The sequence below is a fragment of the Chelonoidis abingdonii genome, chromosome 9 (assembly GCF_003597395.2).
Source record: "Chelonoidis abingdonii isolate Lonesome George chromosome 9, CheloAbing_2.0, whole genome shotgun sequence".
Classification (NCBI taxonomy): Eukaryota; Metazoa; Chordata; order Testudines; family Testudinidae; genus Chelonoidis; species Chelonoidis abingdonii.
In genome coordinates, this window is record NC_133777.1 from 14,985,098 (window position 1) to 15,011,534 (window position 26,437).

The 26,437-nt window shown below is 42.5% G+C and overlaps 1 protein-coding gene across 1 annotated transcript in view; it reads right to left on the bottom strand.

The window, feature by feature from the left end:
* The window catches only part of LMTK2 (lemur tyrosine kinase 2), a 78,913-nt gene extending 57,339 nt beyond the window's left edge, over positions 1-21,574 (bottom strand). The window contains exon 1 of the mRNA XM_032779260.2: positions 21,208-21,574. Within this exon, the coding sequence (XP_032635151.1) occupies positions 21,208-21,367 (160 nt within the window). The 5' untranslated portion in view covers positions 21,368-21,574. The remainder of the gene's footprint in view (positions 1-21,207) is intronic.
* Positions 21,575-26,437: the final 4,863 nt, after the last annotated feature.

The window sequence follows — 26,437 nt, forward strand, 5'->3', positions numbered from 1 at the left end:
CTGCTGGGTATCTAAACCACATCCCTCAGCTCTGTGCCATGGCAGTAATGCTGAGCCACTGCCCCAACCAGCAGCCTTAGCTCTAAGGGTGTACAGTTCCAAAGGAATCACACTCCAAACTCCTGATTGGCTGGACAGGCAGCATTCCCATTGGATACCTGGACTATATAAAGACCCCAACAGGAAGAGGAAGCTGTCTGAGCAACATGTTCTTGCCTGCTGGTTGCTGCCTAGAGTACCTGGCCTTCTTGCCCTGCTGCCCCATCTGACCTTGCCTATCTATCTTGACAACCCAGCCCTTAGAACTAGATCTCGCAGCTACAAACACCCCTGCAAGAACTCTGACCATAGCTCTATACTGCCTCTAATAGCAGTTGACCTCCTGAATACCAGACCACCCATGCACCACTTGAGCATGGCTCTGGACTTCCCCTAACCCACTTCAGGCACTGGGCATGAGTTTGCTCACACTGCTCAGTGTCCTCCTAAGCTCATCCTACTCCAAAATGGTATGGACCCAATAGGTATGGCATCAAAGGATCCCAAGGGGATGCTGAGCCCCCAGGAGCAGATCACCCACCTACAGACAGGAAAACCAAACCTTACAGGACACTATGGACCAGCTTTGAGCAGAGAACCACACTCTTCAGGAACAGGTCACAGAATTACAAGCAGGAATGCCTTTCCCAGGCCAGTGTCACCTTCTGAACCTGAACGCATGGCATCTTTACCAGAGTGCCATGACAGGACCTGTATCAAGTTTTGAGGGTTTGTGAAGTAGTGCAGGATCCATTTCCTGCTACGACCCAACATGTACAGGACGGACCAGGCAAAGGTGGGATAGATCATCAGCCTTTTAACAGGCAAGGTCCTAGAGTATGTGTTCTCTCTGCTAGCCATACTGGCTAGCTGGGACACCTTCCTCAGGACCTTCACAGCAATTTTCTTTGACCCTCACTGGGCTCACCCGGAAGAGGCAGCCTTACAGAGAGTCTATCAAACCTCAGGGTCAGCTGCAATGTATGCACCTCATTTCCAAAGTCTAGCAGCAGACACGGGCTTGAATGAGTCAGACCAGCTACACCAATTCTGTCTTGGTCTCAGCAAGGAAATAAAAGATGAGCTTGCACACACAGAGTTTCCAGTGGGTCTAGATACATTTATTGAACTTTGATCTGAATCAACACAAGATATAGTGAGCAGCAACTCAAGAGAAAAGGGATTCCACCCCACAGCCAACCTCTGCAAAGGTCCACTTACCTAAGCCCATACAAGTGAACTCAGCACAAGCCCAAGTGCAAAAACCGATGGCAAGAAAACTTGTGCTTTTACTGTGGTGGCAACTATCTGCCAAGTCCCTGAACCACATGGCCCTGGGAAAAAGACCACTCCAAGCCACAATAAAGAGGTTGAGCCTGGGCAATACCAGAAAAGCCCCAGGAAACCCCCTCCAGCAACCCATACCACACATTCCACCCAACACATAGAAATTGTCCCTATACTTAAAGCTCCAGTTGCAACTCTGTCTTTAGGATTCCCAACAGGTACCTCTCCCCTAGCAAGTCCTGATTATCACCTGCCTCAGAGTCAATTTCATGGATCCGGCTCAACTACCCATACAGTCAAATGCCACCACTGATTTAGTCAAAACAGTTGACTGTTCGCTGCTCGCCTCTGGTCCAGTCAAACAAGAAACTACAGTTTCGGAGGTGATGGTTGGGGAGCACCATGAGCCCTTCCAATACAGCATGATCCAGTCCCTACATTTGCCTTTCATTCTCTGAATCCCCAAATTGGTGCAACATGACCCGAATATCTCCTGGCAACAGCAAATCATGACATTTAACTCTGAGTTTTGCCAGGACAACTGCCTCTCAACTTCCAAATTTGGCTCCCCAGAACCTCAGATTGGATGCCTTGCCCAGACTCCAAAAACAGGGAGAGATGCTCAAGCAACACGGTGGGCTTCTCTGCTGCTAGGGTCAGCCATCGCTTTCCCCACGAAGTACCAAGAATTTTCAGATGCATTCAAAAAACAAAACACAGACACTACCCCCTCAGCAGGAATACACCTTCCCAATTAACTAACAACCTGGAACCAAGACTCCATTTGGGCAAATGTACCCCATGTCAGAGCCTGAATTAACTGCCATTAATGACTATTTTTATCTGGCATTCCACCTTCCCATTAAGGGCCTCTGTCCTCTGAAAAAGAAAGACTGCTCCCCAAGACTATGTATGAACTACAATGCCCTAAATAAAAATCACAGTGCGAAATTGATACCTGCTACATCCCAGAGCTCCTGGATCAAGTAAGAACAGCTAGAGTATTACCAAGTTAGACATCAGAGGGGCTTACAACCCACTTACAATCCAGTCCAGAAATCACTGGAAAACTGACTTTTGAACTCAGGATGGCCATTATGAATATCTACTGATGCCTTTCAGAGTTACTAATGCATCCACAATCTTTCAACATCTAATAAATGATGTCTTATGGGATGTGCTAGACTGCTGTGTGGACACCTACTTAGATGACATCCCAATTTACTCTGAAGACCAGTCTATGCAAAACCAGCATGTGCACAACATTCTAGAAAAAGAACTTTGCCAACATGGCCTCCATGCTAAACTGGAGAAATGCATCTTCGATCAGCCCACCATCAAATTCTTAGGCTACATTCTGTCTGCAAAGGAAGTTCACATGGAGATCAGAAAGGTGGAAGCACTGTGATTGGGCAACACCCCGAAGCATTTGACAAATTCAACATTTCAATGGACTGGCAAATTTCTATAGACATTTTATACGGGACTACTCCTGAATCCTAGCCCCTACAAGATCTTTGCTGTGGAACCTCGCCAAGTTTGCTTGGAAACTAGAAGCCCAAAGAGGCTTCAAACATTTGAAGACAGCATTAACCCCCACGCTCAGCCTTACACCCTGACCCAAGCCAGCCATTCATCCTGGAAACTGATGATTCTAATGTCATCATCAGGCAGCACTGTCACAGAAACAGGGCCTCGACAAAAGTTCAGCCTTGTGCTCTCACATCCTAAACATAATTATCAGATTTCAGACAAGGAGTTACTTTCCATCAAAGCAGCTTTCAAGACCTGGAAGCATTACCTAGAACAGTGGCTCACAACCTTTCCAGACTATGTACCCCTTCCCAGGAGTCTGATTCGTCCTGCATACCCCACATTAGACTTCACTTAAAAACTACTTGCTTACAAAATCAGACATCAAAATACAAAAGTGTCACAGGACACTATTATTGAAAAATGGCTTACTTTCTCATTTTTACCATATATACCTCTACTCCGATACAATGCCACCCGATATAACACAAATTCAGATATAACGCAGTAAAACAGCGCTCGGGGGGAGGGGGGGCTGTGTGCTCTGGCGGATCAAATCAAGTTTGATATGACGCGGTTTCACCTATAACGCGGTAAGATTTTTCGGCTCCCGAGGACAGCGTTATATCGAGGTAGCGGTGTAATTATAAAATAAATCAATTGGAATATAAATACTGTACTTATATTTCAGTGTATAGTATATAGAGCAGTATAAACAAGTCATTGTATGAAATTTTAGTTTGTACTGACTTCGCTAGTGCTTTTTATGTAGCCCATTGTAAAACTAGGCAAATATCTAGATGAGTTGATATACCCCCTAGAAGGCCTCTGTGTACCCCCAGGGGTACCTGTACCCCTGATTCAGAATCACTAACCTAGAACAGCAGCAGAGAATCCTGTGGCACCTTATAGACTAACAGACGTTTTGGAGCGTGAGCTTTCGTGGGTGAATACCCACTTCGTCAGACACCAGGTAGTGGAAAATTTCCAGGGGCAGGTATATATAGCTCAGCAAGAACGCAAGTATTAACGAGGTTAGTTCAGCATCCGGGGGAGGTAGGCCCTTGTTCTAGCAGTAGAGGTGTGAAACCAAGGGAGTGAGAAAACGGTTCTGTAATTGCAGCCATTCACATCTTTTGGCAGCGTGGTTGGGTGGCAGCCAATCTTGCCCAAGACAACCTGGCCAACCGGAAACGTATTCTTCTCACCACAACCGTGCATCACCGTACAATAGTAACTCGAGCGTGCAGGAAGCCTAATCCATGCAACCTCGATGCCACGCTGCACATATCGACAACTCATCGAACCGGATCATAGACCGAGCCAGATCAAGCCATACATCACTGTCTTCACCTGCAGTCCACCAATGTAATATACGCCATCATATGCCAAGCAATCCCCCCGCTGCTATGTACAGTCGGCCAAACTGGACATCACGAACGGAAAAGGAATAAAATGGGTACATAATCAGATATCAGGAATGGAATATACAAAAACCTGTAGGAAGAGCATTTCACTCCCTGCACTACGTATAGCAACCTAAGGTGGCTACTCTGCAGCAAAAAAACTTCAGGACCAGTTCAAAGAGAAACGCTGACTACAGGTCATTTGCAAATTTGACACTATTCAGCTCTGGATCAACAAAGACTGTGAAATGGCTTGCCAATTGACAGAACCAGTTTTCCTCCCTTGGTTTCACACTCTATGCTAGAAACAGGGCCTCACCCTCCCTGAGACAACTCGTATTCTAGCTTCTTGCTAGCAGAGAATTCCTTGCCCTGGAAATTTCCATACCTCGTCTTGAAACGAAGTGGTATCACCCCACAAAGCTACGCCCAAACGGCTGTAGTCTATAAGGTGCCACAGGATTCTCTGCTGCTTTTACAGATCCAGACTAACACGGCTACCCCTCTGATACTTAACCTAGAACAGTGGTTCCCAACCTTTCTGGTTTTAGGACCCATTTGTAAATGTTTGTGGCCTCTTGCGACCCATCTGGGGGTAGAGGCTCATGGGTGGTTTTGGTCAGGTCCTGGCCTGAGGGGGGTGTGAGATCCTGCCCGGCACTTACCCTACACTGGCAGCTCCTGTGCGGTGTGGCTGGCTGGGCTTGGCTTGGTTCTCCACTCCGGGAGTTGTAACCTCCAGTAACAGGGTTACTCAGTTTTGACCCCACTCCCCGGACTGGACCAAATTTGTCAGAGTGGAATTGTGACCCAGCTCACAGGGTTGCAGGGCCACTCACTCAACTGTGGCCTACCCGGATTGCCATAATCATGACTGCTGGGCCAAACCTAAGTTGCCACTGGGACCCCAGAGGTTGCAATGCATAGAGCAGGGAGGTGAGCCCCAGCCAACCACGTGCGACATAATATAATAATAATTGGAGATATACCTATCTCCTAGAAATGGAAGGGACCTTGAAAGGTCATCGAGTCCAGCCCCCTGCCTTCTCTAGCAGGGCCAAGTACTGATTTTGCCCCAGACCCCTAAGTGGCCCCCTCAAGGACTGAACTCACAACCCTGGGTTTAGCAGGCCAATGCTCAAACCACTGAGCTATCCCTCCCCCCTGACATGAGCCAGAGTTGTCAGGTGACCCTTTGAAACATTCTAGCAACCCAATGTTGAGTCCCCACCCACAAGTTGAGAAACCCTGACCTAGAAGAAGCCAGATGCCCAGTTAACATGTTCAAGGATTACAGAAATCTAGAGTATTTGTGCACTGCTAAAGCCCTAACCCAACAACGGTTAAGCTTGGATCTTTCTTCAAGATTTGATTTCACTATCACCTACTGCCCTGCTCCCGCAACAGGAAGGCAGACAGACAATCTGCTCCACAACATGGAAAATGCCAATGATCCTAAAAGATCCTATGAGGAGCCTCCCAGCATCCTGAAACCGCACCATTTCCTTGGAGGCTCACCAAACCTCAGGAAAAGCTCACACAAAAGGATTAAGTTCTCCTTGTTCACTGGTGTATTTATGTCCCTGAGTAAAGCCCCCATTTGTCATAGTGCGTCTGTGACAATGTCCCTTAGCCTAGAGACTTTAGCCAAGCAAAGACTACTTGCATGGCATATCGGTCGTTCTGATGGCCAAAGCTCCAATCTGACATTCAGGTCTCCATTAGGTCTTGTGATGCCTGCAGCTATACCAAAGTGCCCTAAATAAAACTCTGGTATATTAATACCTGCCAAGACCCCCTCAAGGCCTTTGGCCAGTATTACAATGCACTTCATCATAAAGAACCTGAGACACCAAACCATATCGATAGTAATGGATCAATTGACAAAAGCAATGCCTTTTGTTAATGGGACACATCTTCCCACAGCCGAGGATACTGCTAGTCTCCTCATTGCACATGTTCTCCCTCTACAGCAGGGGTGGGAACCTATGACCCACGGGCCGGATCCAGCCCATTGCTTAATTTCATCCAGCCTGCAGCAAGTATTTCTAAACATATAGACCTATGACAGTAGCCTATGGAGGCGGGGGGGTGGGGTGGAGGAGACAGTGGCAAGGACAAGGAAGGAGGTAAGCTGCAAACAGTGGCTGTAACAGCAGTGCGGGGCAAGGTGGAGCCTCCAGCCACTCAAGTGTGTTATGACCCCACAACGGCTGGTGCTGGAGCCCAGCAGCACATACCCTGTCCTTGGCCCTCACGTGCTTCCAGCGCTCTAGTGTGGAGCAGCCAGCAGTGTCCCCAAGACCATTAAAGGTGAAGTAGGCAGTTAATACCTCACAGTCATAAGACAAAGGAGCACTAGTGAATTACATATTGTTCTACTGAGCCATAAATCCAATGTCTTTTTACTGAGTCCATGATTTTTAGTGTCCAACAAAGTTATGGTTTCAAGCTTTTTAAAGCATTGTGCAGGTTTCCTTTCATGATATGGACCAACACAGCTACAACACTGCAAACAAGAATGCTACCCCTTGTCATTTGTCTCACCTTCATGAACACAAGCTATTCAAAATATTTTTAAAAGGTTAAGGAAATACAAACATGAGCATGAGAGTTGGCATAATTGACCATAAATCTGAAGGATAAATCTGAGTTGTTACAATGCAAAATGTCAAGGCATATAGTCTTTCAGGTTGCAGATGAATGGCCAATCATCAGAGCAAGGCAAGGACTTTGCATGTGCACCGAAGTACACGTAATGAAAACCCTTATAAAATGTGAGTAAGGGTTATCTAGGGGAGTCTAGGAAGTAGAGCTGTCAATTCATCTCAGACAGAAGATGGCAGAAAGCTAGTATGTCAATGCCCATTGTATTCCTCCAAACAAAGGTAGGGTGACCAGATGTCCCGATTTTATAGGGACAGTCCCGATATTTGGGGCTTTTTCTTATATAGACTCCTATTACTCCCCAGCCCATCCCAATTTTTCACACTTGCTGTCTGGTCACCCTAAACAAAGGGGTTAAAGCCAGTGGATACTCTCAGTTGCAGACTCACCAGTTCTGACAGTGTTTTGCTGCAGAATATCAGTACTCCACCACACAAAGTGATTCAACATTTCCTTTTGTTGCCTCCCTGTAACTTTCCCTTTCTACTCCAACACGTCAATACATAATGATTCTATGACTTTTCTAACCTTGCATATGCAGCAAAGGAATACTTGATCTGGTCAGGAGAACACATTTTCAATTAGAAAATATTAATGTTTATTTGGAAGTCTTGAGTGACTGCTAAGCTAACTTCCCATTTACTTTTAATACTAAGAAACCATTGTAATACACAAAAATACTGGAATGGGCTGGGGAGGGACAGCTGGAATACCTCAGACTAAGAACATTATATTATACCATTTAGATCAAAACTGACATCTATAAAACCACCCTAGTCAACTAGTAACCAAGTGCAGGAAAGCCTAAGAATTTGAGTTAATTTTTGTCTTTTTTCTTTCTTTAAGATACTACAGTCTTTTTAAAATATTGTACTAATTAAAGTACACAAACACTCTCGTTTCCATAAAATTTTACTAACATCAAAAGCTACACCTTGAAACAAAATGCACTCTGAAACACTTTCATGACTAAGAACATCCACCCAAAATGACATCTTGATATAGGGTCAGAACTTAAAAGGAAAAAAGTAGTCAACTAATTGTCCCTAAAGGTAACCTTCAATTACTGTGGATAATGTTCTAGTCATCTGAACAAAAACAACAGTGTAGAGCTACAATCAAAGGAATTTTATTTCTGACACAATTACTTTACTTATTGAAGGTCAACTATTTGTTACAGAGAAAACACGTATAAACGTCTGTTTCTACCTTTTCAATAGTCTTTCCAGGGCTTAGTGTTGAAGCTTTAACAGATTCATTGTAAAACAGATTTTTGCCTTGGTCTTCAGCATGTGAGTTAAACAGAAAAAAACCCTCACTTATTCTGTACACATTTTAAAATTAATTCAGTTGACATAATCAAAATATGGCTTACAAAGATCATATTCATGTATTTTACGATGTTTAAACATTTCTACTCCGACAAAGAGTATGAAATATTATTAATGCACAAATAACAAGTTCAAAAGTTAAGAGACTTCAACTGCAGTTGGTGCTTTGATTTATTCCCTCAACATGGCTCTAGGCATGCTAATCTAATTAGATTACACACACACTGCTACTGTAAATATTGACTATTTATTTCAACACCACAGACATCTTAGTACACCATAGGGTTACTCAACTATCGCCTTTGAGTCAGAATTACGTAGCCAGGCATGTGAAGAGCTCTGTTGGCAAAACAAATTATATGCATTCAAATAAAGTCTTCTATATAATGCCTGTATATTTTTCATTTGTAATAGCCTATTTAGAAATGTCAGCAATGTTACATAATCTATTCCACATCTATGAATCACGTTTCCTCAATTAATAAGGCTGAGTAGAGCATATGAAGTTATACACACACACACACACAACCATAAAACAAATTTTCTGAATTCTGGAAGCAACAGTACCTATAACACTGAAAATGTAAAGTTTACAGATGTTTAAAACAAGAAATTTTGACAATGACTTTGATGAATCAGTATACTTGTTTGTAGGTTTACTTTGTACCTTAAACCTTTCTCTCCACAAATCCATTTCCTTTAGGATGGTTGAAAGCTACTTGACCCTTAGAAGTAACTGCCTTTTAATAAAAAGAAAGTTACACAAAACTTTCCTTCTTTCCCACCTAGCTGTGGTTCAGATAAAAGCACTGACTGAAAATTACATTTTTGGGGCTATATTTACCAGCACACTCAGGGTGCTCTTCGCTGCTCTGGCAACGAAAAGTAGATGTAGCGCTGGTGTAACAGGCACTTTTCTTTGAATCACCAGAACGGCATCCTGCATATGAATTAATCAGATCCTCCATATTCAGTCAAAAACCAGTGATAGTTTTAAGATTCTGTATCTTGTGACTGGCCAGGAATCCCACCCTTTCTAACAGTAATAAGCTTATTTCTTTATTTATTCCTACTATCTGATCAAAAGACATCAACTATTACAATCATGACATTTTGATTTATGAAAAGCCTATTTCAAAAATATGTACAATTCATAAAAATTAATTAGTACCGATTTTTCTACGACTGAGGTCAACAACTGTTGTCTAAGGCAAAAGTTTTACAAAGAGAGAAAGTTAATGCTAAACAGGGTTTTAAAGAAAATGTACTCTGTACTTGTTTCTTTAGTTTCCTAGTAGTAGAATTTCAGATTTTACAGAGACTTTATTTTTTAAACTACTAAAAGGTTCCACCCTTAAAATGTTCAGCTGCTGAAAAGCACAAACCCAGGTCTCATTAACACACTTACCATTGAAACACCACAAACCCAAACACAAGATAGTTAAGCAAATAGTCCATGGTTTATTTGCAAACACCACTTCCCCCAACAAATTCAACTTCCACAAGTCAAGAAAGCTGAAATGCTTTGACCAGGCTATATTCTGTCAGGGGTTGCAGTCTAAACTCAATGGGACTTGTACCTAATTCCCATAGGTGCTTTTAAAATTCTACCCTTTGGTACAATTTTGGCCTGTGTGTATAAAAAAGTTTACAATAACTTTGTTAATGCACTAAAAATCTAAATAAAACTTTGCACTGTTAACACAAATGCAATATTGTTTTGAAATGACAGGTTTGATGCCAGCCAACCAGACATTCTTAATGAAAACAAAATTTTAGTCCTTGTTGTACAAACACTCATACACATGCTTAATTTTAAGCACATGAGAAATCACCTGCCCTCAATGGAACTATTTGTTTGAATAAAGTTACATATCTGCTCAGGTCCTTAATACTTTGTTTTTTGCCTAAAGCAGTTCTATAAAACTCAAGTAAGATACCCTACTTGTAGTGGCATTTTAAAAAAAAACTGTTTATAATTTAGCAGGAAATATTTTTTTTTTGTAATATGGGTGGGGTGTTCACCAGAGTCATGTGATATTAAATTCCATTAAAAGAGCTTTTTCATGCAAAACTGCCTTAGACAAAAAGCCAAACCTAAAATCCTCATCTGTATCTGAACATGGGGCTGAGAAATTCTAAGTCATTAAAGGGAAAAAATATCTGTCAATAGGAAAATTAACTGAGGGAAGTATTTCAACAGGCCACATAAAACAATAACTCATTACATTTTAAATAATATGAATCCTAGCTCAAACTAACATGTTAAAATTTGAAAACATTCTAGCTATATTGAATGAGGTACAAAAACAGTCTCTCAGTACTTTAATCAAGGAAAACAGCCTATTTGAAACATAAGTAAGAAAAGTAGTGCTCCAAAAGAGTCGTTAAATGTGGAAAGAAATTAAGAAATGTAGCTGATTTAAAACTGTACTACTCTTACTTTATTTTTCAGTTATTTACTAAACACACAAAGTCACTCTTGGTGATCAGACACATTCTTTTCATGAAGTTTGGAATTTTTGCTCTTGCTAATTTTGAAAAATTATTTCTCAAGCAATCAAACTGGACTGTTAAGCAGACTTCAATCTGTGTTAGACAAGTACTGCTAATATAATTAGAGAAAAGGTGAGCTGTTGAGTAACAGCCTCATTTGTAAAATCAGTTGGCCAGTACTCTGTCATCAGTAACCTCAGGTAGAGCATGGAAAATTGTTTACTTCATATTCTATTGAATCTGAGATATAAGTAGTAAGATTACTGTGGTTTCTCAGGTGCTACAATCAGTTTGAGATAACCTTAGTTGGAAGCTGAAGAAATATATTTTGACGTTCTAATTTAAACCAAATCATAAAATGTAGAACCATTAGGAAAGACATGTGTTAGACTGTCTATCCAGAAAAATTTGATTTGGCAATACTGTATAATCTAGGTTGATTTTTACTGGAAATTGACTGCAACTAAAATGCTCCTTGTGAAGGAAGCAACACTCAGCTATTTCAAGCAAATCTTTGAAAGGTTTTTCTTCAACAGGTAGGCTGGTTGTACAGTCCAAAATGTGTTTCCATGTGAAATGTTACCATCTCCTTTCACCATATAGGGAAACTACTTGCAACACTACAAATTGGTTATCACCATACAGTCTGTTCTGTCACTGAACGTGGGAGAGGGGAGAAGAGACACAAACCTAGACTTTTGGAATTTCCTATTTGCTTCTCAAGACCGATATGTACTAAGTCAAGAAACACAGTGGTTCCATCTATGAAAACTGAAATACAAAATAATGGCATGAAACAATCTCAGATGCATCAGATATTGGGATATTTGAAAATTTACACATTTAGAATAGATTTTCCTTGGATTATCCCAAAATATATTTGTCTGATGAAAGTGCATAATGAAAACATGGATGTCTATTGAACAATCAGTTTGCAGTTAATAGCAAAAAAGTATACTCAGAATATAGTACCCCTTTTAACAATGGAAACAGGATTAGTAAAAGTTACAGGCGGCTAGAACTGCTAAAACCTGTATACCCACTTATGAAGTTGTCTGAGCTACCTGTTTCCAAATCCTCATGACTTAATTCTTCATGTCTGTGAATCCAAACTTTCTGTCCACTCTTTTATTGTTGTGCTTACCACATTTTAGAATTGGATACAAGGAGTGAAGGAAGTCATGTTTATGAGCTTTATTTACAACTGAATTAACATACTAAGTTCATTGTCCACGCAACTTACATTAAAAAGTGGCTCATTAAGACTATGAATGCCAGTTTTAAAATGTGCAAAATAGCTTTCAGAAGAAAATCATAACAGCACTGGAGTCTAAAAGCTTGAAAAAAATGTTTATATACAAATCAGATTTTTTCAAAAGCCCTTGGCAATATCTGTCTCCTCTTCACATAATCCCTTGAAAATGCATTGGGATAAATATAGAGAATTTGAACATATTGCTTCTGTTGCTTGGTTTAGGAAGGAGCATCAAAACAACAGCCTTAAAAGAGAGACTACTTATACCTTCCAAGCCACAGGAAGTATGTGAAGACACAACAATCAATTGGGGAAGCTAGTGAAGAAAAAAAAAAAAAGGTAGATGACCACCTGAGAATAGAGAGCTGAGCACAGAAATTCCAGAGAGAGGGGGAAGGAAGAGCTTTAACTCCCAACATTAAATAATTTGGCGTGTAAAATATGCATAAAGGTGAAATACATATGCTTCACTTAAACTATTTTCTTTTAAGCCTCAATCTGTGTTTTAGTACCCTCAATGCAAGGAAAGTTACTTTGGTGCACAGTGCCTTTCAAAAGAAATTTATATGGGCTTAGGCCCCCAGCTCTCCTTTTATTTGTCTTGTAGTCAGTAAATGAACTACTCCATGCATGAGATAATCTGTCAATTTTAGCACCTACGCACACAAAAGTGTATTCTCTTTACAGCATATCAAGTATTGGCTTTCAACAGCAAGGCAAGAGTCTTCTAAGCACAAGATACACTTCAACACTGCTTACTCTAACAAACAGTAATTATAACAGACCAACAACAAAACCCTACCAAAAGAAAACACTACACTGAACAAATATTCTCCAATTGCCACGAAGATAAGAGAAAGAAACAGGCACACATGACAGATGTCAGTCAGGTCACTCAATGGACTACTGGAAGGCACTCAGATAACATGGTGATGATTTTATCAGTGTCTATATAGAACAGGGGTCAGTAACCTTTCAGAAGTGGTGTGCCGAGTCTTCATTTATTCACTCTAAGGTTTAGCAGGCAGTAATACATTTTAACTTTTTTAGAAGGTCTCTTTCTAGAAGTCTATAATATATAACTAAACTACTGTTGTATGTAAAGTAAATAAGGTTTTTAAAATGTTTAAGAAGTTTCATTTAAAATTAAATTACAATGCAGAGCCCCCGGACAGGTGGCCAGGACCCAGGCAGCGTGAGTGTCACTGAATATCAGCTCACGTGCCGCCTTTGGCACGTGTGCCATAGGTTGCCTACCCAGATACAGAATTAGGAAATGGGATAGTCTTCAAAGCGGTATCTGATTTTAAGTTTTCAGCAGTTTCCTAGTATTTGCTATGTTGCAGTCCCATTGCATGACTTAATATCCCTCTTTTGGGAGTAGCTACTTACCTGGTGGTTCTATGCTTGTAGTGCTTCCAGCACTATCATGGTAGTACTCTAGCTGTCAAAACTGTCCAGAGTTCCCTGGCACTCCATGGAAAACTACAGAGCTACTACAGCGCTAATCCTGAAGTTGTCATATAATATACGAGTATCAACTGAACATGCGCTGAGAAAGGTAAAAACCTGAAGGGAACACTTATTTCACATATGCATCTACAGACTTAGCATTAAACTAGGACAATGGGAGCTTGGGGGGGCCCAACGGAGGACACAAATAGAATCCATAAGCAAGGTGAATTGGGGGGGGATCATGAAGGGAGCGAGTAATATTACTACTGAGAGTTAACATCACAATACTAATGTGATAGTGGACAATAGCTTTTTTTTGACATTGAGTCAGACCCAGAGTAGTCTCTATTATTCTGAAATATTTATGCTAGATAGGTGTCCCTGGTAGTTCTAGGGCCATTCTCTGGTTTTCCAGTTCACTACTTCATACTTATAAGTATCAGGCCTCTCTCTTTCTGGACAATGTATTATTTGAGGGTTTGTCTTATCAAGGTATTACTGAGAGCACATGTTTGAAGTGTGAAGTCTCACATATATCTGTAAAATTGATTATATGGTTTTGCAAATGTCAGTGGTTTTGGGGTAAAGCATAAATCCAAACAGGAGACATACTGGTGAGAAACTACAGTGGCTTCGACTTTTCTTCCATGTTAGCAATTGTTTTCAAATGGAGAAATATTCTGGAAATTCTACCTGACTTCTTCACAAGTATTTGATTCTTAGATTGTTAGCAGTTCAGAAGAAGGACCATATCAGACCTTTGTTTGCTCTACAAAATCTCCAAAACACATTTTAAGAGCTATCTGAACATCTACAGGGCCATAGCATGCATAGACATGGAAACATGATGGTGCCATTCCTAGTATTTTCTTACTCAAGTCCATGAGTTTTGAATGCATATAGATGACAGGCTAGGACCTTAAACCAGTTAGCCTGTTTAAAACTATGTCACAATACATATTCTTGAGAAGGCTCGATTTGTACATTAAAATAAAACAGTACCACCAGTGGACATTCCTAGATTCAGAATGACAGACTCTGGAGTGCATTCCATTGCTCGCCCCATTCCTGTCATCCTGCATTTTTAATCCTGTGCTCTACTGAGCAACTCTGGGTCAAAAACAACATTTTTTCTCAGGTTCATGCCTTTAACAACTTTTTGCTTTTTCTGCGGTGGTACAATAACATATATCATTGCATAATAAAATCAAACAGTCCTTAAAATTACAGCATTTATACGTTTTACACTAGGTCTGCTACTCAGAAAGCACCGTTCATCATCTTCCGAGACACTGCAATCAAGCAACAAGCACAGGTTAATAGGAACTGGTGAAGGAATGTAACCTGAAGTTCAACCTCTTGAAAGGAAGTAAAGAAAATTAAAACATGCTCTTCATACACCTTCAGGTAGCTCTTATTTGTTTTATATTGTACTGCAAACATCTATTAGCAACTGGTACTCAGTAAGAAAATACACTATCAATTCATCTGACTTCTGCTGATGCGGTAACTTCAGCACAATGTTAGTATTTTGAAAAAATAATATATTTCAGACCACTAAAACTATTTCAAGCGGAGACTAAACATGTTCACTCATTTCAAAGTGTCCATAAAACAGCAGAAAGATATAACAGCATACAGGGGTTTTTATTAGGTTAAACCTGAACCTCTCACACAGACTCTTTATATCTGCCACAGTTCAAAGGAAACTCAGATGTTAAAGGGCTTGACTATATCACAATTTACTGCACAGCAAACCAGAGTGTATATCTACAGCACCCTAGCCTGACATTCATTAATTGACCATGTGGATCTGCTGCAGTTGAGCAAGGATTGAAACACTGGCCTCTCCAAACCAGCATCTGCTGTTGCTACGTTGTTGAGAGAATAGTGATCCATAAAACTGTGAATTAAACTTCACACACAGTTCACAGATTAAGTACATTTTGCAGACACATGCCTTTGAAATTACCACCTCCCTAGTTGGGTGAACCCTAAGACACTCAAGAACAGAAACATGTGCTAGCACATAATATGACAGGATGTATAATCTTATCTAATTTGATAGCAGTGGCTCTAATTCTTCTCTTTTCCCTGCAAAGGCTACAAAAAGCCTGTTTAACCACCTAAACAGCTTAGTTCCAAGAATATACAAATTCTATAGCACCTAGTTGAAGATTACTAAATATACTATTTTGTTACTTGTATAGTGGGGTAGATTTGGTATGGGACTCACAGAAATTAACTCCAAGTGCTTCACCATTTAAATTAGATATAACAGTAAGTGACAACTATCAGAGGTTGAAAAGAGATTCAACTAGAATTCCTCAACTAGAAGAAAGCTGGGTAGACAACACAAGTTGAAACTCTAACAATACACATTTCACATCTTTTAAGGGCAGATTTCAACGCCATTGTCTCCCAGCTCTTCCAAGACCTACTGAAGAATAGCACCTACTTCAAAAGCAGCTATCTTAAGATGAATCAAGGAAAGACATAGCTGACACTAGTTCTAAGATGGAAATGCTTTTAAGGACTTGCCTCCTCCATAACATCTCTCATTATCAAGGGCATCAAACAATTGATTGAAAAGTTGTACCCATGGTCCTTCTCAACTTCCTAACTACCTGTGACTGAGAGAGTCTCACTTCCACTTGCAGATGTCTAGATTACACCTCACCCTATGAGGCATACATCTGGCCACAGTGATAACCAAAGTAGATTACTGCAAGTTCTAACTAGAAATGAGGCCACACCCCGAAAGAGCTACAACTAGTACAAAATGCAATAGTTCCATGTAGGTGATTATGAACACACCACACCCAATGCTCTCCTCTTAACATTGACTATCTATTGAATATGCATTCTATTTCCACGTGTCCACCTAATATTTAAAACCTGCTCCAAAAGAGGCCTAAGCTAGATAACAGATCACCTCCCAGTTATTGACCATGACCACCCTTAACAGCTACATTCCACTGGAACGGCAAAACTGGCAACTGAGACGGACTTGTGAGCACCAACAAAAGTTTTCATGGGAGCCAGATCCAGGCAAAAGCAACATGACAGTCAACTTCACAGCATATGGAATTAAATGCAAAACCCATTTCTTTTATTTAGCATTTCAGAATAACTTTTCATACACATGAAGTCAGACACACCCACTCAGAAAAAATTCTACAACCTATTCAAGTTTTACAGCAGAGAAGAATTTATTTTTGGAATTGCTGTTCCCTCTTTTCATTCCTTGACAGGGACTCTTGCATTATAATCATGACAGACATTTTGTTTGATGGGAGGTACATAATCCTGTTAATTTCAGTTATTTTCATTGTTGGGGGAGGGGACTGAGTCACGTTTTAAGAGTATAAGGTCAGATATGAGGGCAGAAGCTGGCAACACTGGAAAGGGGTTTGACTTTGGACTTAAGTCAAGCAGGTGCTAACGCAGAAGTGTCAGATGGTGGTGCAGTAGATTTGTCTGCAAACACGGATCTTCACAGAAGTATATTCTTCCCCCAACCCCTCTAGCTCTGTGCCACACAAAATATAAAAATTTTATAAGACAGGCCTCTCATCCTAAGGCATACAGATTTAAAACCACTGATGCTCCAAGTATAGCTAACAACTATGCTTCATTATGGACTTCTCTATGCTGAAGGGATACTGGGTAAATCTGTAAGCATCGGACATCTACTTTTCCCTGACCCAAAATTAAGCCTTCACTCCAGTTCTCAATTATTATGCATATTACCATTCAGATTTTTACCTTAGTTTTTACATTCACAGCATAAACTAAGTTGATCTTGGTCAATTTACTTTTAGTTGGTGCTTTCTTCAGCCACTCTTTCCCTTCCCATGTAACTTTTTCTTGTCTGTACCACAGTGGCACTCAATCTCTGGGCTGCAATCACCAGGGGATCACAACCATCCTTCTTTTTTCTCCCTTTCCTCCCCATTTTTTGTTGGTTTTTTTAAAAAAAAAGGCATATTTTTAACCCTTATCATTGGGAAGATAACCTCAAAAATCTGAGCCAAATGTAAATTGATGCAGAAATGGCTGTCTGAGTCTCCAAACAGCCCGAAAAACAGTAACTTCAAGAAGTATGAACTGCCTCATTCATCTCAATCAAGGCCACGGCAACTCTGAAATTCTGTGGTCATGGAATCTAGCATGTTTCCATGATGCCACAAAATGGAGCATTTTTTTTTAATATGGAATTCAACTTTTTCTAGTCATGTCCAATGTAATCTTTTTGTCTGTCTGTCTTGCTTGGATCTACCTGTAGCTGCAACTTCTCTTCAGCCTTAGCTTCAAAGGGAAGCTAACTTGATTACAGTGTCTGTTCCCTACACTGTTCAAGAGAGCCTGGCAACAGAGCAGTTTTTCCCACCCCTTCCTCACTTACCTCTCATGGGCTCAGCACACGCATGCACACACATACCCCAGAATGCTTGTTAGCTGTCAAAAGTCTTCAAAGGAGCAGTCACAATAGCTGGCAAAGGATTCTGAGGCATGCATACAGACATTAAAAAGAGGGACAACTGAGCTCTTTGGAGACCAATTATCCATCTTTATGAAAGAAACCAACTGAATTATTCAAGCAAAAGCTACAGATTTACAAACCTATATGACTTAACAACAGCAATTTTGTAAGTATGACTGCCTCCCGAGCATCATACTTTGTCATTGCAAATAATGAAAGCTGCTATCTTCATAACATGGGAACCACTGCAGACTGTGTTTCAAATGTCATTAAATGTTGTCTTGGAATCTACTGCTGTCCATCAGTCAAAACACTTTCTCTTCGTGATGCAGTCACCAGATGAATTTGTGACATGGCTGCAGATGTTTGGGAACAGAGCTTCTCAATACAACAGGATAAAATTACAGATGGGTCTTCTACCCAACTTTCAGAATTTGTTCGGTGCAAGTGCAAAGGCTCATACATGAGGACTGCCAGTTTTTTTGTCCACTCACAGGTTATGCTACAGGAGAAAAAAAGAGAAGCTTTCTAACAATTGATTCTTGCTACTGGATTGGTATTGCTGTACTGATATTTACACTGATGGTGCCTGAGCTATGACAGGAACTCTCATAGAAGCCTTGGGACTAGAAGCCAGTCTCTTACTCACCAAACCATTTGAACACTTTGTTCAGTGAATACACTGAGAACCTTTGGAAGTAAAGAGGATGCGAGTGGAACTAACAAAGGTTCTATGAGACTAACAGTTTTGACCTTTATTAAAAGTTAAGCCCAATGCATGCCTCCACTATTTTATGCAAAGAAATGGTCATGCAACATCAGCAGCTCCCCTTTCCACACCAAAGTTCACTGACTTTCTCATGGCAAAAAAAAAAAAAAAAAATCAATCATTTGGTTAAGCTCAGAGAAGAGCCAAGAATTTTCCAGCTTGAACATTCCTCTACTCTTGCAGAATACTACACTGATCAGCACTGGCTTGCTTTGAATGCTTACCTCCAGAAACAGAATATGTAAACTCAACTTGGGGATCACAAAATGGGAAGTGGTTGTAGTGACCTACTGACACCTGGCATTCCCAGTATGAAAAAGATTGAGTTCAACTGGTCTAGTAAGTATTCAACGCCTCTTGGTCTAAAACTGAATTCATGCAGAGTTACAATATTCCATTCAGTAACAGCTTTTCTCAAGCAAAGGGCTCTATACATTAGTATCTCTTTAACTACACTGTACATGGCACATCATATTTAGGTTATTAATACATCTTTATTACTATATCCCATATAACATCTATTCAGTTTTGGCCCCAATCTTCCAGACTGAGGATGAAGCTTGTTACTAATACTAAAAAAAACTAATGTTTTGAGTCTCTAGCTTTGTAAGATATACTGCATAATACTGATAGTAAAGAGGAACTTAAACAAAAAAAACAAAGCTGAGATACTTTGAGAATGAGTCCAACGTAATCAGGAAAACTCCTCTGCTTTTGAGATCACTCTAGAAAAACAAACCCCACATTCCAATTAAGGAACGAAAAATCACAAAACTGAATTCACAATGTAGAAGTCATACAGCCTGTTGACAAATTTATCCTATTTGGATATTCTTCAAAAAATTCATAAGTAAGAAAACTGCCATTCCATTCTTAACAAGCATATACATTTGATTTACCAATTTCTATGTAAAGATGAATATTTGAAGAGGAGAACTAAAAAAGTGGTTTATAAACAATTTAGAATTGCTTACTCGGAAGAAAATTCAGGAGTAAGGGTGGTTTTGTGGTTATGGCTCTGGCCTAATTTAAAGGAGAACTGAGTTCAGTCCCCAGTTTTGCTACAGGCTTCTTGTGGCACCTTGGACAAATCATTTAATCTCTGTCCATCAAATCCCAATCTCCGCTTGCATGCTGTATCCCCTTCTCCCACCCTTTGACCATATTGTCTATTTCAACTGAAAGCTCTTTGGGGCAGGGACCATTTTAACTCTGCCGTTGTACAGTGCCTAGCAAAATAGGGTCCCAGGCTCTGTTAGGGCTTCTAGCCCCTAATATAATACAAATAAATAAATAAATAAACTACATCATTCCCATCACCACTAGCAAGATTTTAAAAACCAAATTATACTACCAATACAGAGAGTGGTTTTTTTCCCCAAATACATACTTTTAATTGGTGTACAGGAAAATAGGAGGAAAACCCAATGGAGGCTGAGAGCCAGCACACAAAAGTGACAGGAAAAGGTAAACTACAAGCAGCAAGTAAAAAATTACACTAATCTGGCCAGAAACAGGGTAAGCAAAATCTGTACTAGGGCGCCTTCAATCCCTGCATGTTAGTCTCAGCGATTCGTTCCCAAAATTAGAAAAAGAGAGAATCATGCAAAGGTCTCACAGCTGGGGGCCACAGGGGTAGAAGCCACACAAAGAACTAAAAACTGTGGAAATAGATGGAATAAGCCACAAAATTCAACAGCTTCAGAGACTTAGATAAATACAGACAGACAACATTTAAATATGATCGCACAGAATTTGCTCAACTGGATCAGAACAGTGGACCATCTAACCTAAGATTCTGACTCAGTCAATAGCCAGTACCTGAGGCTTCAGAGAAGATAAAACCCTTAACACATACCATAACATACCTAGCTAAATGTGACACCCTGTAAGTGGAACAAGGAAGGGGAGCAGCTCCTCCCTGACTCCAAATAGCACAAATGTTACCAAAATTGTATTAGGAGAATTTACTGGATACACTTGATCCTGCTTTCCCATCCCCACCATGGATCACCTAGCCCCCCAAGACTGCAGCCTTCCTGTCCTACCCCAAATCACAGTGATCACCCTCAGCAAGGACTACAGTGTGTGTGTCACCCCTATGTACTGCTCCTCCCAGCTTACTCCCCTCCAGATCTGCCTCTTCCCTCCCGGCCAGCCCCCTCGAACCACTACACATCACAGCCCCCTCACACAGCAAGTCTCCCTCCTCCCCCCTCCCGTAACCCCATTACACAACGGATCTCTCCTCCCCCACAGTCCCCGTGCACAGCAGGTCTCTCCGCCCCCCCGTAACCTCTCTGACCCCCTTGTATACCAAGTCTCTCCCCCCCCACAGCCCCCCCACAGCAGGTCTCTCCTCCTCCCCCAACCCTCCCGCACAGTAGGTCTCCCTCCCTCGCAGGTCTCGCCCCCCATCCCAACGCGCCTGCTCCCCTGGCCCCGGACCCCCTTACGCGAGGCGCTTCCGACCGCTTTCTCACCTGCACCTGTTTGCGGAAGTGGAGCAGCCTCGCCACCTCCTAGCAGCAGTAGCAAGAGGGAAAAAAGCCCGAGTCCGAGCCCGAGCCCGGGTCCGAGAGGCAGGAGCGACCCCCGCCGCTGCCTGCTCCCCCCGCAGCGCCCCCCGAGCCGCCACCGCATCTCGCCCGCTCCAGGCCCCAACGTTCAACGCCGGACACGGGGACTTGGATCTCAGAGTCTCTGGCGAGCGCCCCCAGCGGCTGCTTCCCCCCTCCGCCACGGCCCGGCGGTCGCCGGCATCGGACCCCACAATCCCCCGTCCCCTCACAGAACCCAACCGGCCCCCGCAGCCGCCGCCATCTTCCGGGCTACCTGACCAGGAGAGGTGGAGCTAATCGACAATTGACATTCCTATGCACCAATCCGCCTGAGCCTCACGCTCCGGAGGCGGGAGTAGGGTATGGACGGTGTTAATCCGTGCTGGCAGTCCAACCCGCACCGAGCAGGGAAGTGAGGCGGGGCGAACGCGTGATTGACAAGCAGGTCTACCAATCAGTGTGCGTTTAGGATTTGTCTAGGGCGTGACAAAGGGGCGGAGCTAACTCGAGTCTAGGGCACCGCAGATTCAGGAGGTGGGACTAAGAGGATGCGGGTGCGCAAAGAGGATTGATGGGAGGAGGTGGGATAATAGCGCCCCCTGGAAGGAGGAAAGGGAAGTGAGAGCAGCACCCCCTGGGGAACTCCAGCTCCCTAACCCCTCATGTTGTGGGATGCCAGGACCCACTGTCTCCTGTGGCCTCAGCTCCTAGCACATGCCACCAACACATCCCATCTGGTAGCTAGGCACCCCCAGAGGTGAAAGTCAGCTGATACAATATGGCATACTGGCAGAGCCAGAACACTGTGCCGGACCGGACCAGCTTCCCCAGGCCTGCAATTTAAAGGGCATGGGGCTCCCTGCATAGGCCGGAGCCCCGGTCCCTTTAAAAAGCCAGCCGAGCCTAGCTGCCGGAGCCCTGGGGTAGCAGCAGCAGGGCTCTGGCGGTGGTTTAAAGGGCCATGGGCTCCTCACAGCAGCCAGAGCCGCGGGATAGCGGTGGCAAGGCTGTGGCAGTGATTTAAAGAGCCAGGGGCTCCCGACCACCACTACCACAGTGGAGCCGTGGACCCTTTAAATCTCCGCCTGAGCCCTGGGGTAGCAGCAGCCAGCAGCCCCTGGGACTCTGTCAGCAATTTAAAGGGCCCAGGGCTCCGCTGTGGTAGCAGTAGCCAGAGCCCTGGGCCCTTTAAATCGCCCCTGAGCCCTGGAGCTCCCAGCCACCTCTGCAGCTGGGAGCTCCGGGGTGATTTAAAGGGACCACAGTTCCCAGCCACCACTATCGCAGCTGGAGCCTTTAAATCTTGATTTAAAGGGCCTGGGTATTTAAAGGCCCTGCCTCTTCCAGTTGAGGCCATACCCCCTACTCAGGACTCCAGTGTACCGGTAAGTCCTTTAAGTTACTTTTGTCCTTGGGCACCTCTGTTATCATGGATTCATCCCCTGAGAAGCCAAGGCTAGAGCCAAGGACCTCCTCCTGTCACTAGCAGTGGTGTAATCCCTCTCATCACACCTTGCCTGTGCCAGTGCCACCACTGGTCACCATCTGCCTGAGCTAGCTGGTCCTGGCCTAGACTTGGATGTAGTTTAAACCCTTTTGGCTTCCTGGGGTCAAATGCCCCATGCACTGTTTACATTCTTTATAGCTAAAATAAACTGCAAAGAAATGCCTACTTCTCTTTCCCACTGGAACATCCCCAGATCCCCAAACTTTGACCAGCCTCTCAGCTTGATAAAGGGACAACAGTAGTGACCGCTAAACTTGAATTATTTGTACTCCTGGAGGGAATAGTTCTCATGGGAGCAGTGTGACAACAAGGACAGTCACAGACAGGCACACCTAAATACCATCTGCACAGCATGTAGCTTTCTAATGCTGAACATGACCTCAATAAAGGACACTCTACATGAAAATGAGAAACACCAGATGATGTAGAAATAAGGTACAGGTTCCTATGTTTTAGGTTCATAATTCTTCTGACATTTAAAAATTACAATAAGTAAAAGCAAGGTGACAATATTAAGTGTAATAAGTGGGTGTTTTAATCCTAATAAATGAGGTGCTATATATAATGCGGAAAAGTTGAGATGTATGATACGGGTAGCAAATTAGGTTCCCAGTTTCCCGATAATTCAGCAGAAAAGGCTATTTACATCAAGATTAGATAATGGCTTTCAGAGCACAAATTGTCTAAAGATTAGTCATTAACTGCACAGGTAAGACCTCAAAGTTATATGAACTAAATGGAAATTATGACATTATGTCCAGGACAACACACAAACCCAAATTCTTCCTACAACTTGAAGCAGTTTTTTTTCTAAGGTCATTTTGCCCCAAAAAGAGGATCCACTTCAACTCAAACTATTCTGTATCTCCTTTAAATATCCTATCACTGGGTTGATGGTATCAATTTGTGCAAGCAAAATATTTCTGAGAAACAGGAAAACTAATTAGAACACTTTAAGAATATGGGTCAGTTTATTACCAACTGACCCATATTCTTAAGGTGTTCTAATTAGTTTTCCTATTTCTCAGAAATATTTTGCTTGCACAGTGCTATGCAGAAATTCTTTTTTGATTTTAGAATACATTTTCTGTGGTGTTAAAGCTCCATACTGTCTGTTCTTAAAAACCAGCAGTGAACCATTCCAGAGCATCTTTTATTTGACTATCAGTGCATGCCTCAGACATTGGAGGGCAGAAGTTAGCCCTAAAATGAATGTGTTTGTGGAATAATATTACCCACAAATTGATCTTGTTTGTGCATGGAAAAAATAACCATATAGCTTCAATCTGAATGACTTATTCTGGATTGAGGGAAAACAACAAAACAAGAACAGAACAAAAAGTAAGCTTTCCATGAGAGAGTAGAGCGTGTGTCTCATTTGTAATATACTACATTAACTCTGCCTCAGAAAATTGCAGCTGCTTCTTCAGACAGACTAGAAATATTAAGGTGGATGTGATAGGGTTCACTATTCACTTCAGTGACACCTCCTTGTGGCTCATTGGAGCTTAGCTTTTGACCAGTCTTATGCCCCCTCCTTCAGTTGCTCACCCTGTGATCTCTCTCTCTGGGGTCTGGTTACTCCCTCTCTATGACACAGTGTGCTCCCTCTTTGAGGCTTGGCCCTCTTGCCAGGTCATTATAGTATTCCCCTTCCAGGTATTAGACTCCCTAACTGGCCCAGACAGTCTTCCAATTTGCTGCCTAGACTGTACCACTTTCCCAATGGCTAGTAGGGGTACCCAGGCCCACTGTCTACTCCAGATCCCAGCCCAGGAACCCTGTGCCTCAGAAACTACAGTCTACCCATTTCAGATTCTGTCAGTGTTTCCCTGGGCTCTTTCCTATGTCTTCTGCCCCCTACCCTCCACCCCCAGGTTAGGATTGCCAACTTTGTAATAATTTAAAAACCAGACACTCCAGCAGAAGAGATGGAACCTCCCCCACCTCACCTTTTCCTGGGGTTCAGCCTGAACTGTGGGACTATTTAGACCTATGTCCCACCAACCTGGAGTATTCCTCTCACATTGTGATAAGCTACAACCCTCTGGCAGGTACATCACTTACACAGACATCCACAGGCAGCGACACACCCAACTGATTTACATAAATGCTTCTCCCAGCCATCATGGACCAACAACAGAGAGGCTCCAGCCAATTCCCCCAGCTTCCCAGCCTTGCACCCCCAGAATATACCATCTTGACTTGGTCAGAAGCCTGACCAGTGTAAGTTTATTACCCAGTCCACCCCTCCTTCAATGTGAAGAGGACATACACTAGCCTTTGTACTCAGAGCTGAGATTTCCCAATGAAAACAAACTGTTTTAGGTAAAATATCAAACAGATTTATTCACTAAGAAAGATAGATTTTAAGTAGTGAGCATAGAGATCAAAGCTGATTACCTAAGAAATAAAACAGATTCATAGTCTTAGTTTTATGAACTAAACACGATTTGGGTCAAGCAGTGTCTCACCCTGATAGATGGTACACACAAGTCACAGATCTTCAATACACAGGCTGGAACTCTCTTCCATCCCAGGACCACCTCCCCAGTTCAAAATCTTTGGCCCCCAGACCTATTTCCAGGTGTTGAGTTCTGGGGGGGAGTGAGGCCAAGTCATGATGTGACTACCCTTCTTTTGTAGTTTCTTCCAGCTTGCTGGAAAGATCTTTTGCTATGACATGGATCAAGCAGCCTCCATTCTATACATATTCTCTCTGAGAAGTCTCCATTGTATATAGTTCTTGGGATAGTTGTTGGGAGTGTGGCTTCCCTTTAATAGACCATCAGCACCTCTGGCTACTCCATTGTTGTACCTGAAAGGTTGGTTGTGTGTGTTCTCGAACTCACAACATATTTCAATAACACACATATAGTAAAACTTCATAAACAATGATAGCACATATGTTCAACAGATCAAGAGTTTTAAAATGATACCTCACAAGTAGGTAGGTGATCAGACATCTCAATTTTATAGGGACAATCCTGATATTAGGGACTTTTCTTATATAGGCACCTATTACCCCCAACCCCTGGTCATGATTTTTCACACTTGCTATCTGGTCATCCTACAAAACACATAATTATGACAGTGGTAAATATGGGGGTTCCAGGGTGCTGCTTGAAGGTACAGAGTGTCACACCCACTACTTCCTCCCCAAGGCCTCACACCTGCCCCACCTCTTCTCCAAAAAGATCCCTCCCACTCCCTTCTCCTCCCCAAGGCCTCACCCCCCACCTGCTTCTTTTTACCCTCTGACCCTAATTGCTCACTGCTTTCCCCCCTCCCCAGTCAGGAGGAACTCACTTGCAGAGCCAGGGCTGGTAGATGCAGCTGCACCAGATGCAGGTAAGAGTAGGGAATGGTGAAGGTGATGACCAAGTGCCTCCCCCACCCACAGTAACTGACTTTGGGTGTCCGGTCCATAGATCTAGCTAAATACTCTCAGGTCCCCTTTTTGACCGGATTTTACAGTCAAAAAACAGACACATGCTCACCCAACCCCAGGTTACAACTGGAGCCTCCTCTGCTCCCTGTGACTACTTCACATTCTCTCATGTTCTTGCCAAAGTCTGTATTCTCAGGCAGGATCCCAGGGTTTGTTCCCCTAGGACTCCTCCTTGCCTCTCACCAACACCCCTC